A 13,984-nucleotide genomic window follows, 5' to 3' on the forward strand; every position below is an offset into this window, starting at 1 on the left:
TCAACCAGTTCCACATAGTTTTTGGTCTTACTCAAAAAGCCCTGAACCACTGCGACAAAGCTGCCCCAAGCTTTTTTTACTTCCAACTGAGCTTTTTGGGAAATTCCGTGTACTCCAGGATCTTTATTTGTAGTTCATCAAAGACACCAGCTTTGACCTTTGCCTCAGACAGCTAAGGGAAGAAGTCTTGAAGGTACTTGAAGGCTCCTTATCAAAGGGCTGTAACAAATTGTTTCATAAGACCCAATTTTATGTGCAATGGTGGGAACAACACCTTCTTGAGGTCCACTAGTGGCTCACACTTGACATTGTGCCTCCTGACAGAGAACTCTGTCTATTGTGGCCAGTGCTTTCTGTTGTAGTGTGCTGTGGTGTTACTGCTGTCCCAGAGACAAAGATAACAGGGAAACTTGGTAAAGCCTCATTGGATAGGTCTATGTATTCACTTAGGCAGCTAGAATTAAATTAAAGTGATGAGTAGTGAGCCCTTGTATATATATATTACAATGGAATGTTCTAGAAAGTTCTTGAAAATCCTTGTAAGTTCAAGAAAATTTTCTGTCAGCAACTCAGCACTGAATCTACCTGGAGCATTCTGGAAAATGGGTAAATTTGAAAATTTCATTACCCCAGGTCACAAAAGCAAAGTATGAAGAGCAAAATAGGTCTTTTCCATTTACTTTAGGCATAAGCAATTGGGAAATAACACTTTCTCCCCAGAAACAAGAAAACATAAACATTTTGTTACATAGCATAATTGAACTTTCTGTTTCTGGACTCAACTCTTCCTCCTCTGTTTTGGCAACAATGAAGGAGTTTTCTGTCTTCAACAAAATCCTGGTAGCATCTGATTAGGCATTAAAGAAAGGGTAATAAAAATAGGGTCTGCTAATAACTAAAGTACATAAAGTTCAAACAGTGGAATACACTAGTTCTCTTTCAACCTGAATGAAAGCATCAGTTACATTATTTTGCTATTAAATAGAGATAGATCAAGTATGCATTTACTTAGGGTGTTATTAAAGAAATTGTATGATTGTATAAATTACTTTAGATACAAACTATTTCTTTGTAACCAAATGTATTTATTTGTGTATATTTGTTTTTTTCACAAATCAGTAAATTGTACCACGTGGTTCAAAAGTGATTCTTGCAAGATTCTGTTCTTATTTTTTTAAATACAATCTGTCAACTTGTAGGTATAAATATGGAAGTCCTGAACCTCAGAGTGAAAAATATATTGAAAAGCCACATCTTAAACTTTATTATTTACTATACTTAAATCATAAAATACGTAAATAACAACTTTATATATGTAAAAATGGCTGATTTTGGTTGACAAAATTTTTATGTAGAGGAGCAAACAACGTTTCTACCTTCTTCGGTCATCATCAGGTTCACAAAGAAAGAAAGAAAGGTAACTGACCGATAGCTGACCACATGTTTGAAGGGGGTTGTGTAATTGAGTGTAGGAATGTAGAAGGCATGCTTAGATGTTTGATTATATTTATTAATATAGGTATAAAGGTGTTCCTTTGTATTGGTTTCTTTTGGGCTTGAGTTGTATAAGTAAGGCTTCTTTAATTTTGCATTTGTTTATGTTTGTTACTTTATTTAGTATTTGGATGTTTTCTATGGTTATGTTGTGTTTATTTGATCTGCAGTGTTTGAAAATGTGTAAATGTGACTTTTTATATTCTTTGAATCTGGTTTCCATTTTTCTACTTGTTTCTCCAATATAGAAGTCGTGGCAGTTACCACATTATATTTGATAAATAATGTTTACATATCAAATAAACACAACATAACCATAGAAAACACCCAAATACTAAATAAAGAAACAAGTATAAACAAACGCAAAATTAAAGAAGCCTTACTTCTACAACTCAAGCCCAAAATAAACCAGTACAAAGGAACACCGTTATACCTATATCAATAAATATTATCAACATCTAAGAACGCCCTCTACATTCCTACACTCAGTTACACAACCCCCTTCGAACATGTGGTCAGCTATCGGTCAGTTACCTCTTTCTTTCTTTGTGAACCTGACGATGACCGAAGAAGGTTGAAGTATTTAAGGTTTTTCTTAACTTGAAAATGACATTGGAAGGTCAAAATGTTGTTATCTCCTTATCAATAACAGTGTTAAATACCCATAACAGCTGTTCTGAGACACAGATTATTGTTTTGTATCTTACTGTTTCATAAGTGAAATTTTTCTTTTTTTGTTTTTCTAGGGCACATATATTTACTTTGATTATGAGAAATGGGGCCAAAGGAAGAAGGAGGGCTTTACATTTGAATACAGGTTCTTAGAAGATCGTGATCTTAACTGAATAATCCTATGAAGTAGATTAAGAACTGGCAAAGAACTTGTCCTGCAATGGTTTCCCAGGAAGTAAAGGCCACTTTGGTGATGGGTTTGGAGTCCAGGAAAAGCCTGACCATCTGTTTCAAGGCTGGGCTTCTTTTGCCTTTTCTAGGTTTTTAAACTTCCAGCAACTGTAACAGATTTTGTGAGGCTTTTTCGTCTACTTTGATGAACATGTAAGAAAGTGTTTCCTAGACAGATGATCCCACTGCTGTATTTGTTTTGTGATGACAATGCGTCTAGAATGTTGTTCGCTCAATCTGGTATAGCAAGGCAAAGCGATGTTTGCTGGTATGTTATGTCATGTAGTCCAGGGTTTCTGTTGCAGGGTCCACTTTGTCTCAGGTGAGACTCAAAACAGATAGCAAAACACAACAAATGCTATCATTAAATCTCTAGTGTAGTAACATACACTATATTTAAAGAGAAAACTGGCTGTGAAGCAAAATCAGTGATCCATTTTTAAAATGCCTTGTGTAAGTTAAAAGTTTGTAATTAATTTGTAAAACTATGGCCCATCAGAGGAAACAAGTTTTGCCTTACATTCAGCTGGAGCTTTGCACGGTCAATTCTGGGCAATCGTGTAAATATAATTGGGACTGGGGGGTTTTACACACTTGTAAAGTAAATGAGAAAGCAAAACATGTAATAGCCATTAGAAAATATGTGGTCTTAAAAGGTCAGTCAGCCATAAAGATATAAAAGTGGGAGAGAGTATATTTAGGTTTGTATGTGTGTGTGTGTGTGTTAAAAAAACTTAACTAAGTTCTACTTAAATATAACTCCTGGAGATATTAAGTTAGAATTAGCATATTTTATTTCATGAAGAGTTAAGTCTTTGATTAATTTTATGATTTATCTTTGATGTCCAGAAACCTTTAGAGTGGTATAGTGATGTAACGAATCTGAATTGATTTAGGTGACTGACCTCTTGCCACTAGAAGTCTCTTATATTTCTAAAAGTTTTTAGATAGCTATTGTTGATTATTGTGGAAAATACCTTTTCTCTGTAGGTTTAAGAACGTAAGCTAGAATGATTCTGGAATACATTTTTGTTTATTTTTACTGTACACAACTTTGTACAGCAAGCCCAGAAGTAGATGTGGAGTGTAGCCTCTCCACAAATCTCTGAATGTCAGTGTAAATAGCAAAGGGGTTACCCCCACACACAGACTGAAAGTCCTGCTGGGTAAAGGCAAAATAAAATTATCCTTTGTCTGTGCAGCTGTGTTTTATTCCTTGATCTGTTTTCACAAAAAAATGTAAATAAAGAAAAGTTTTGACACAAGAACATAGAGTGATTAAAAAAGTACCTCATTATGTTAGCTAATACGTAGTTATATTCTTCACCTTTTAAACAATTATTTTAAACTTTTTATTTTTCACAAATGTTAGTTACCAAATATCAGTAGGTGTTTTTGTTTATGGTTAAGGTATCTAACTAGTACAACAACATTAAAAACAACCTTCCAAGCATGTAATGTTTAATAGAAATTTACGCATTGCATCATCAAGGCATCTATTTCTTGCATCAAGATTGGGATATTTTAATATTAACATGCTTGTTTTCTTTTGATGTCAGTGATTGATATATCAGTTACTGTCCCCATTCTGGACCACAGATATTAAGAAAAAAAATCTAAAAATTTCTTATTAGAAGAACAGAACAAAGAAAATGTTACAACAAATGTGGAATGTTGTATATAAAAACAATTGATTTGTGAAGATAACACATTAAATGTATATTGGAAAACCCAAGCATGAGCAAAATGTTGATCAGTAATTTATTTATAAGAATGTCAGTAAAACAATAAAAATGTGGTATAGAAAAAATTAAGCATTCTGTTGCTTGTTGGAAAAGTATTATTTTATACCTAAAGCAGATCTATTTTTTGTCTAAATATGCTGTTATTTCTAAGTGCAAGAGTAACAGTTAGCCTATAGCTATTTACAGTATAACCCAAAATGGTAATTCCATATTAAAATAAACCATAACATCAGATTTACTGTGCTTCACGTGTATGAAAAGTTAAATTGAATATGATTTCTTTCTTTATGTGTCAGATTTATTTCTACAAATCAATTCATTTACCATTTGTGAAGACATGCTGTAAAAAGTAGATATATATTCATTGATAATTAAGAGTAAAAAAGATGTATAATTGTCAGCTTCCTTTGAACTAATACATATTCTAGTACAGATGATAATACAGAACATCGTTTTCCATAGGGTTACGAACGTTACTATTATAAACAGTTCTCAAACAGGAATTATTCAAAATCAGATTGAATAAGTTGCATTTCTTGTTTTAATAAATTTATAATATTTTACTATTTGATGTGATAATATAGGTTGAGATCACAGAATGATAACTGACAGAAAGGGGAGCTGTGATAAGCAAAAGTCGGGGAGACCTTGGTATAGTTCATAAAATGAGCTTATTCTGAATTATTTATATTTTACACAATTCATCATATGACAAAAAAAGGATAAAAAAAACAGGAAATTTAATTTATTTCGTAAAACATACACTTTTTGCTATGAATTATTCTGCAGATGGAAAATATATATAGTAATATAGAACCCCAAGAAAAGTCACCTGAATGTGAAATACATTTTTGTAAAAACAGTATATTGTCAGAGACTTAATTAAATCACATACACATTAAAGACACCATGTTAAATTTATATTTCTAATTGCCAAGTGTGTTTTTTTTGTGACTGTAAAAAACAAAGTAATAACATGAGATAACAATAAGGAATTTCAAACTGTTAAAAGGTAAATATATACGAGGTCTGTTCAAAAAATACGCGGACTGACGTCATAAAACAAAATGTATTTTATTTAGAAATTACAGGTCTGGGACCCCTTCAAAGTACTCTCCTCCCCAACGCACACACTTATCCCAACGGTGTTTCCACTTGTTGAAACAGTCCTGGTACGCTTCTTTTTGTAATGTCCTCCAGCTCCTTCGTCGCATTTGCCTTAATCTCGGGAATCGTCTCAAATCTTTTTCCTTTCAAGGGTCTTTTGAGTTTGGGGAACAAGAAAAAATCGCAGGGAGCAAGGTCATGTGAGTAGGGGGGTGGGGAAGAACACTGATCGAGTGCTTGGCCAAAAACTCACGAGTTCTGAGGGCTGAATTTCGCAGCAACGCGGTGCATCTTCAATTTTTCGGTCAAAATCTCGTAACAAGATCCAACTGATATCCCACACTCTTCAGCAAGCTCCCTGACAGTCAGACGTCGATTTGCCCGCACCAGGGTGTTGATTTTGTCGACGTGTGGGTCGTCAGTTGACGTGGAAGGACGTCCAGGACGCTCATCATCTTCAATGGACTGTCGACCATCCTTAAAACGTTCATGCCACTTGAAACATGCCGTACGCTTCATAGCAACATCACCGTAAGCCGTGTTAAGCATAACAAAAGTTTCAGTCGCAGAGTTTCCACGTTTAACACAAAATTTCACAGTGAATCGTTGCTCCTTCAGGTCATTCATTCTGAAATCCACCAAATGAAAAAATCGCACTTCACTTAAAACCGCGTAGCTAATACACAAATGAAGATATCTGCAATCGGGAAATGGCGTCGTAATCAGCTGATCTGTGCGAACCTAGCGACACCAAGCGGATTCCCCTGGAACCAACTGGAGCCGCGCAATTCAAACAGTCCGCGTATTTTTTGAACAGCCCTCGTATATTTGTGGAAATATTAGTAATGGAGTTCAGTGTGAACCATGGATTTGCTGAACTGTAGGAGAAATGCTCAAAGTGAATGATTATAATTTTTTTATGTGCTTACTTTTCTAATGAGATATACCAGTAGGATTGTGGAAGAGAATCCTTGCCCCAGCCTCATGCAGAGGAAAAGGTTGAAAGTTACTCTTCAGTTATAACTTTTATCATAAAATATCAGTTTGTAGTTGATGAAATGGAAGGAATACAATGATATGTAATGAAGAAATCTGTGCACTGTTGGATAATTGTTATAACTGATTTCTCATGATTTCTATGGATCGTTTATCACTAGCTGAAAATGGAGCAACAATGTTTGGAAATTTTTATAGAAAAAAAAACAAAATTGGTAGATGAATTACATTAAAACAAAGATATCCAGAATACCATCTATAAGAATTGCTAGTTTGGAGGCCTAAAATGCTGATCTGAGAAAGAAAAAATAAATTTCACACATCTAAGGCATTAGAAGATTTGTCTCACCAGTGGAGAAATGATTTTGAAAGAAGGAGTTTCTGGACTTGATGCCAAATAAACTAAGGTTGAAGTTTCAAATGAAACCCTCTCTCTTACCAGCAGAATTGGTATGAAAAACGTTGTGGAGGATATTATTTAACTAATATGGAGGTTTTATTGTCACGGGGAAATAGGCAGAATTGACATTATTAATTTGAGAAACAAAATTGAGTTACCCAAAAGAAGAATCAGTAAACTAGTTATAAAACAAAAAGAGATGGTGTAATGATGCTTGTGATCGTGGATACGTGTTTGGCGATGTGGTGTAATTTCACAGTGTAGAGAATAGTCAATGTTTTTATATTAGTATTTTGTGTATGGTGTCTTATGGCAGATTTAAGAAACACTTGGTAATTGTATTGTTGTTAGGTACTACATCCTTGTGCAAAGTAATTGAAACAAATGGTCATTTTACAATATTTTCATTATGGCGGCCAGTGTAGGCTCGCTGGACCCGCTGATTTCCTTTAATAGTCATTTTTTCACACAGATGGCGTCATTAACTGTGTTTTGCAGTACGGTCGATCTATTTTTGGGATATATGACGAAATTTTGAAGAATAATACGTCATTCGAAATTGCGTTAGAAGAGCAAGGAGACCAGTAAAAACAAACAAACCAACGCAATGAAGAAAAAACGGTATCAATGGGGTCCGAAGTACAAGAACTGGACGCAAGAACAATGGAGGAAGGTGTTATTCAGTGACGAGACTCATTTCTTCATACAGGGTCAAAGAAGTTTGCATGTTCGCAGATCTCTAGGTGAGAAACTTCGAGAATCTCACATCAGTCATTTCGTAAAACATCCCTTGAAGAAAATGTTTGGGGCTTTTTCAGCTACTATGGCGTCGGAGTCTTACATATCGTAGAAGGTATGATGCGACGACCACAGTACATCGAAGTTTCGCAGAAAAGAGTCGCTCCAGAAATGAAAAAGAGATTTCCAGATGGATCTGGCATTTTTCAGCAAGATCTGGCTCCGTGCCACACATCGAAACTTGTGAAGAATTTTATGACTACAACGCGAATAAAGGTGCTGGACTGGCCTGGAAACTCTTTGGACCTAAATCCTATTGAAAATCTTTGGGCGATTTGTAAAGAAAGACTTCGGGGAAAAGACTGTACAACGAAAGATAAGCTAATTGAGGCCATAAAATAGGTGTGGTACTGCGATCCAAAAAGTTAGTAAAGATTACAGTCAACTCGTGGACTCGATGCCAAAGCGGATTAATGATCTTCTGAAAAATAAAGGCGGTCATATCATGTATTAATTTGTGAGTAATTTTTGGATTCTCAGAAATAAAACGCAAAAAAATTGAAAAATCGTAATTTTTCGTCTTGTTTCAATTAATTTGCACAAGGGTGTAACTGTCATTTTGGACTGTATTCTTTTAGGACTGATGATAAGCAGCTCATGTTAAAGCTTGATAATGTACTGGAAACAAATAATAAATTAGTTACAAACTCACTTAGAATAAGTACCATAAGTCAGCAAAAAAGCTTTCTAAAATCAGTTTCTAGAGATTAAAGCAGTTTATTTGTACTAAAATAATCACAACTTTAATATTCCTAAATCTATTTGTCCAGGATTAAATATTTAATTTCAGCAGTAGAAAACTTATTTAGCTATGTAACGTACCTGTTATAAGATATAAATAAATTTTATATCATTGTTATTATTATTTATGTGATGGTAACTAAGTGCAAGACACCAGCAGGCAGAGTTTTATAAAATACATACGAATAAAAATATACTTTGACAAACTTGGCACAGAAAGTAACTGAACTGACAGATTATTTGGAAAGATTAAATTATATGAACCTTATTATTGTGATTTTTGAAATATCATAATGGAGTATTTTAAACAATAGTTTTCTTGTAACTTAGTTTAGATACATTATGGAAGTAACAAAGAAGCTTATTAGACACATTTTCATTGTAAAAATTGTATTTTAAACTACAGATCCTGTATAGTGAGGAGTTAGAAAAGTTTATGTGAATGTGGCATTTGAAAGCTATGAAGTGTTTACCCTTTTATGAATATTTTAACTCGGTGATATGTTTTTCAAAATTTGTATGCATGTGTTCCTTGCGAACATGATGTAATTAACTATATATAATATTACTTTAATCCTTCTTATGGTTAATGGGTATGGAGTATTTCTATGAGAAAAGTTTACTTGTTTGTACAAACTATTATGATCCTGAAACTAATCTTTCAAATAATTATATTGAAAACTGTAACTGATGTAAATAGCTTAAAATTGTAGGATACTGAACTAGAATTTGGTCTGTTTTGAAAAAGTGGTACAGATAGTGTTATATTGTAAAGTAGATAAAAAAAATCCTGTTTTTGTAGATTGAAGGTGAACATTTTCCTGCCCCAGCAGGTAATTTCTGTACACTACATTCAAGTAAGTTGTCAGTATTCAAGTGTCAAGTAAAGAGTCCTTTTTTTTTTTATTTACACCTATGTTTGAGTTTTTACTTTCCTAAGATCATATTAAACTTAAAATTGGCAAGGAGGAAATTGTGGTTGAAATGCGAACACAGTCTGAGATTCCAAAAGGTGTTTGAAAGACATTTTCCTCGACTGATAGCTCTTGTCAGCCATAATGAAAGTTACGTTTACAGTTTATCTGAGTGAAGAATTTGATAGCTAGGTTAAATACGAGCTGCCTCTCTTAAGTTAATATCTACCGGCCATCCTTTACATATTGGAGTACATAAAAGCAGTGCCCAGTATAAACTTCTCAACACCAACTGGGGTGTATCTATGAAACACCCAAGCATTTTATGATTATTTCATACAATGCCAAATACTGGTTAATCTCCTGATCAGCAAAAGAGGTGAGGTGCATATGGTAGAATGAAGACCGCTTGGTGCCATACTACCACTTCACTGAGACTGCAGGCTTTCGAAGTGTTCAGAAGCTCCTAAACAGTCGGGTCACTGTCGACATCTGGAGGTCATGTATAATAGCTGAGTTGGAACGTAGGATACAATGATGATGCACATCCTTACACATTGTGGTGATCTTCTCCAGACCTTGTCTGAGGCCAACCATAGACTTGATACAAAATTATGAACGAGTATGAGGCTGAGCTTTGATTGGATGTGAGAGCAGCCAGGGCCTTAATGAATCTCATGTATGATGTACTTCAGGTTTTCATGAACTACTTCCTCAGCTAGAGTGTACGATATTTACTATGACTAATAAGAGCAAGAAACGTCTATGACTTTCACTTGCAGCTGTTGCTGACCAAATAAGATTAGATGTTTCTGATCTTAGTTCAACCAGTGGTATTTTAAAAACGGAGCCTACTGTGGATTATATGAGGAAGTTTCAGTTGTGCAACAAATTAACTGTAATTCTGGCAATGCTGACAAGATTGGGCTTGAGAAGATAAGTGTTTCTGCTTGTGCAAATTGTGATGTGCTGTGGAAATATAGTTACGACAGAAAGTGTGCGTCCCGAGTAGTTTTTTGCTTATAACGTAAAAAGTATAACCATTAGGCTTATAGACGTATAATATAAATATAAAACTAACACACATCTACATACATTTTTATGTAAATTAAACGACAAATAAACTGTTTATAAACAAATAACCAAAAAACAGGAGGAGCAGAAAGTGTTCGAACAGTTCTGAACGTGTGAAAAAACTGATATTCCCGTTAAAAGTTTGTTTAGTATGGCGAATAATCTACATTATACCATTCCAGAACTAGACATGTACTTCCGGCAATTTAGCGCCGTCTCCGTCATTATCTGCTTGGTCATCATGGCGAACAGGAAACAACTGTCCAGTGATTTAAAAAGCCGAATTACTGTAAAATACAAGTTTCGTGTGTCTCTTTCCGGTATTGCTACACAACTTAATGTGCCAAAATAAACTGTTCAAAGCATAATTGCCAATTTTTAGCTTACAGGATCAACTGCTAACCTCCCACGTTCCGGACGCCCTACCAAAATTCCAGAAAAAACCAAGAGGAAGGTTCTCAGAGAAGTTAGTTGGAACCCTCGTTTAACACGTAATGGCATACAGAAACTAGTAAGGGAAACTGGGGTTGAAGTAAGCACCTCTACAGTTACGAACATGTTACGCTCTTCTGTGTTCAAAGCATGCCGTCCTCGTAAAACTCCATATTTAAAGCCTGTTCATTTAGAAGCACGATTGAGGTATGCAAGAAAGCATGTAAATAAACCATTTATCTATTGGAAGAATATTCTTTGGTCAGACGAGACTAAAATCGAGCTTTTCGGCCACAATGATGTTCGCAATATTTTCTGTAAGAAGGGGGAACAAAAGCTTCCAAAGAACACCGTCCTTACAGTTAAACACGAGATGGCTCGATCATGCTATGGGGTTCCTTCAGCTTCTCTGGTGTAGGCAGCCTTCACCGCGTCAATGGAATCATGAAAAAAGAAGAGTACGTTGATATATTAGGCATTTATACCAAGAATGATGCTCCGAAGTTGCGGCTTAGGCGTCGTTAGATCTCCCAGTACGACAATGACCAGTGACGGCGCTAGGGGGGGATGGGGCTGAGGTAAACTGTGGAGGGGCTTTCCAAAATGCCATCAATACGAAGTATAGATGGTAAATTATAATAATGTAAATACCAAGGTACATTTCAGAAAGGTGTGCTATTTTGAACTGGGTTTTCAATGCAGTTTTCATCAACTACTACATTACATTAAATTAGGCACTTCTAAACAGCCCAATGACAATTTTAAAATTCATTCTAGAATTGTTTAGAAATATTTGGTCAGTTAACATGTAAGGTTATTATCTAATCATAAGTATAACATTAATTGGATTGTAAGTCACAATTTTAAGTGTATGCCACAATCATCAGTACAATTTTGGATGGCTGATACACAATGCAAAATGATCTCACAGAGGACACAACACTGGCTAAATGCTTCATAATTTTGACCTATACACATACATGCATGCTATGTTTTACTTTTCAATAAAAGATAAATAAAATTAATGGGTAAATACCTGTGACACCTTTGATTTATCAAGTAAAATTCCTGATGATCTGTTGTAACTTGAAATCAACGTGGTTGTCTAATCTTCGTCAACGCTCAAGATAGAATGGCATTACACAGGGAGCGGCAATACGGTGCATGAGTTTCAAGGCATTCAGTACGATGCTATGGGACGCATGACACATACTTCCGTCTTAATGAAGACGTTGAGTTCTACAGACCTATGTCTCTTTGATGTTAATTGTTAAGCAACAACGGCGATTGTGTTTTATGAATATATGTAGGTAACAATATTGGCTCAAGCGTTCTGGAGTGGCCATCGCAGTCACCCGATCTCAACCCAATTGAAAACGTATGGCATGAGTTGGAGACCAGAGATCATCAGTGTCATCCGAAAATCTTGCAAGAGTTGGAGGCCTTCTGTAAAGAAGAATGGAAGAAACAACCAGTCGAGTACTGTCAAACGATCATGAGGAGAGATTGCGCCAAGTAATTCACCTGAAAGGCTACACAACTGACCATTAAAGTAGACGCACGAACATTTTCTGCCCCCTCCTATGTTTGGTTATTTGTTTATAAACAGTTTATTTGTCGTTCAATTTATACAAAAATTTATGTAGATGTGTGTTTATATAATATTTATAACATACTATACTTCCATTATCCTAATCGTGATACTTTTTAAGTTATGAGGAAAAACCTACTCACGACGCAGGGGTACAAACACTTTCTGTCGTAACTGCATACACGGTTCAATTTTACTATTCTTCAAGTGTTCTATCAGTCTACCTTCAAATTGAAATTATCTTTATGATAGAGGTATGAGCTAAAACGTTGTACTAATATATATATATATATATATATCTGGGGAAAATACTTTTATTACGTACAAACGTTATAAACTAAACTTCACTATGACTTATAATACAATTTTACATGCAGTGTTTCAAAATATTAATACATATTTCTCTATGCATGTAGAAGTTATTGTTGAACAGAGTGTATATGTAGAACATTCATGTGGTTTTGAGGTATTTTTTAATTCACTATACAATGCCCTATATTAACTAAATATAATAATGTATGTGGCATTGCGTCTAATGTATTATTCAGTTTTTTACAGTAGACCAACTGCTTAATGATTATATATCTGTGCGATTTTTTTTTTCACCAATTGTAAAATGTATGCGATTTTGCATTGTACTACTCATGTCCTTAGGAAGTCACATGTGGCCAAGAGAATTGGTCCAGGCATTTCTTTATTTATATATAGTCTGTGTGCTTCTTAAGCTACTAGATACTTGTTTAACAACTATATAACATACAAATCTTAAGTGGAGAAAGAGTTGCTGGAAAGTATAGCTTTTCTTTTTGTACATTTTTTTTTTTGTTAAGAAGTAATTTAGAAAACTTCCGGTAGAACTTCAGGAAACATAATTCAAAACAAAGTTGACTCTCGGTCAAATTTGTTTTTGTTTTTTTCCTGATTGAGTGAAGTTGTCTTTAGCTAACCAGAAAAACTGAACATAGATTGAAGAATGCTCATATTCAAGCTAACTTTCATAGTTAGTTAGTTAGTTATCACCATTAGATTCCATCAAGGAACATAGGGCCGCAATCGCTTGCAGATTCTTCAACAGGTATTTAAGTGAGTAGGTTGTTAGCCCACTGCACCGAGCCGTCCCACATTTAGTAGTGTAAGACTAGAGGGAAGGCAGCTAGTCATCACCACCCACCGCCAACTCTTGGGCTTCTCTTTTACCAACGAATAGTGGGATTGACCGTGACATTATAACGCCCCCACGGCTGGGAGGGCAAGCATGTTTGGCGCGACCGGGATGCGAACCCGCGACCTTCAGATTACGAGTCGCTAGCCTTACGCGCTAGGCCATGCCAGGCCATAACTTTCATAGGCAGCATTATTTTGCCCGGCATGGCCAGGTAGTTAAGGCACTCGCCTCGTAATCTGAGTGTCGCGGGTTCGAATCTTTGTCATACCCAATGTGCTCACCCTTTCAGCCGTGGGGGCGTCATAATGTGACGATCAATCCCACTATTTGTTGATAAAAGAGTAGCCCAAGAGTTGGTGATGACTAGCTGCTTTCGCTCTAGTCATACACTGTTAAATAGGGACGGCTAGCGCAGATAGCCCTAATGTAGCTTTGTGCAAGATTCAAACAAAACCGTATTATTTTATGTTGAAATAAAGTGACTGTCTCATTATGAAACTTTTCGTGTCTATTATCTAGAGTTTGATTTATTACCATAGGTCTCTGCTTCCGAAAAGAACTGATGTCTTTAATTTCATTGGTATAATAGATCCTTAGATTGCTATTGAATCTCACAATTCATCG

General features: G+C 35.3%; 1 protein-coding gene across 11 annotated transcripts in view; it reads left to right on the forward strand.

The window, feature by feature from the left end:
* LOC143235050 (CCR4-NOT transcription complex subunit 3-like) overlaps positions 1 to 3,598 on the forward strand; it is a 79,339-nt gene extending 75,741 nt beyond the window's left edge. For all 11 annotated transcript variants that reach the window (XR_013018904.1, XR_013018906.1, XM_076472809.1 and 8 more), the window contains one exon: positions 2,241 to 3,598. Coding sequence is in view for 9 of the 11 variants with exons in the window: in XM_076472809.1 (XP_076328924.1) it covers positions 2,241 to 2,339 (99 nt within the window). In the remaining 2 variants the exon portion in view is untranslated. The remainder of the gene's footprint in view (positions 1 to 2,240) is intronic.
* The last annotated feature ends 10,386 nt before the right edge of the window (positions 3,599 to 13,984 follow it).

This window comes from Tachypleus tridentatus, chromosome 12 (assembly GCF_004210375.1).
Source record: "Tachypleus tridentatus isolate NWPU-2018 chromosome 12, ASM421037v1, whole genome shotgun sequence".
Lineage (NCBI taxonomy): Eukaryota > Metazoa > Arthropoda > Merostomata > Xiphosura > Limulidae > Tachypleus > Tachypleus tridentatus.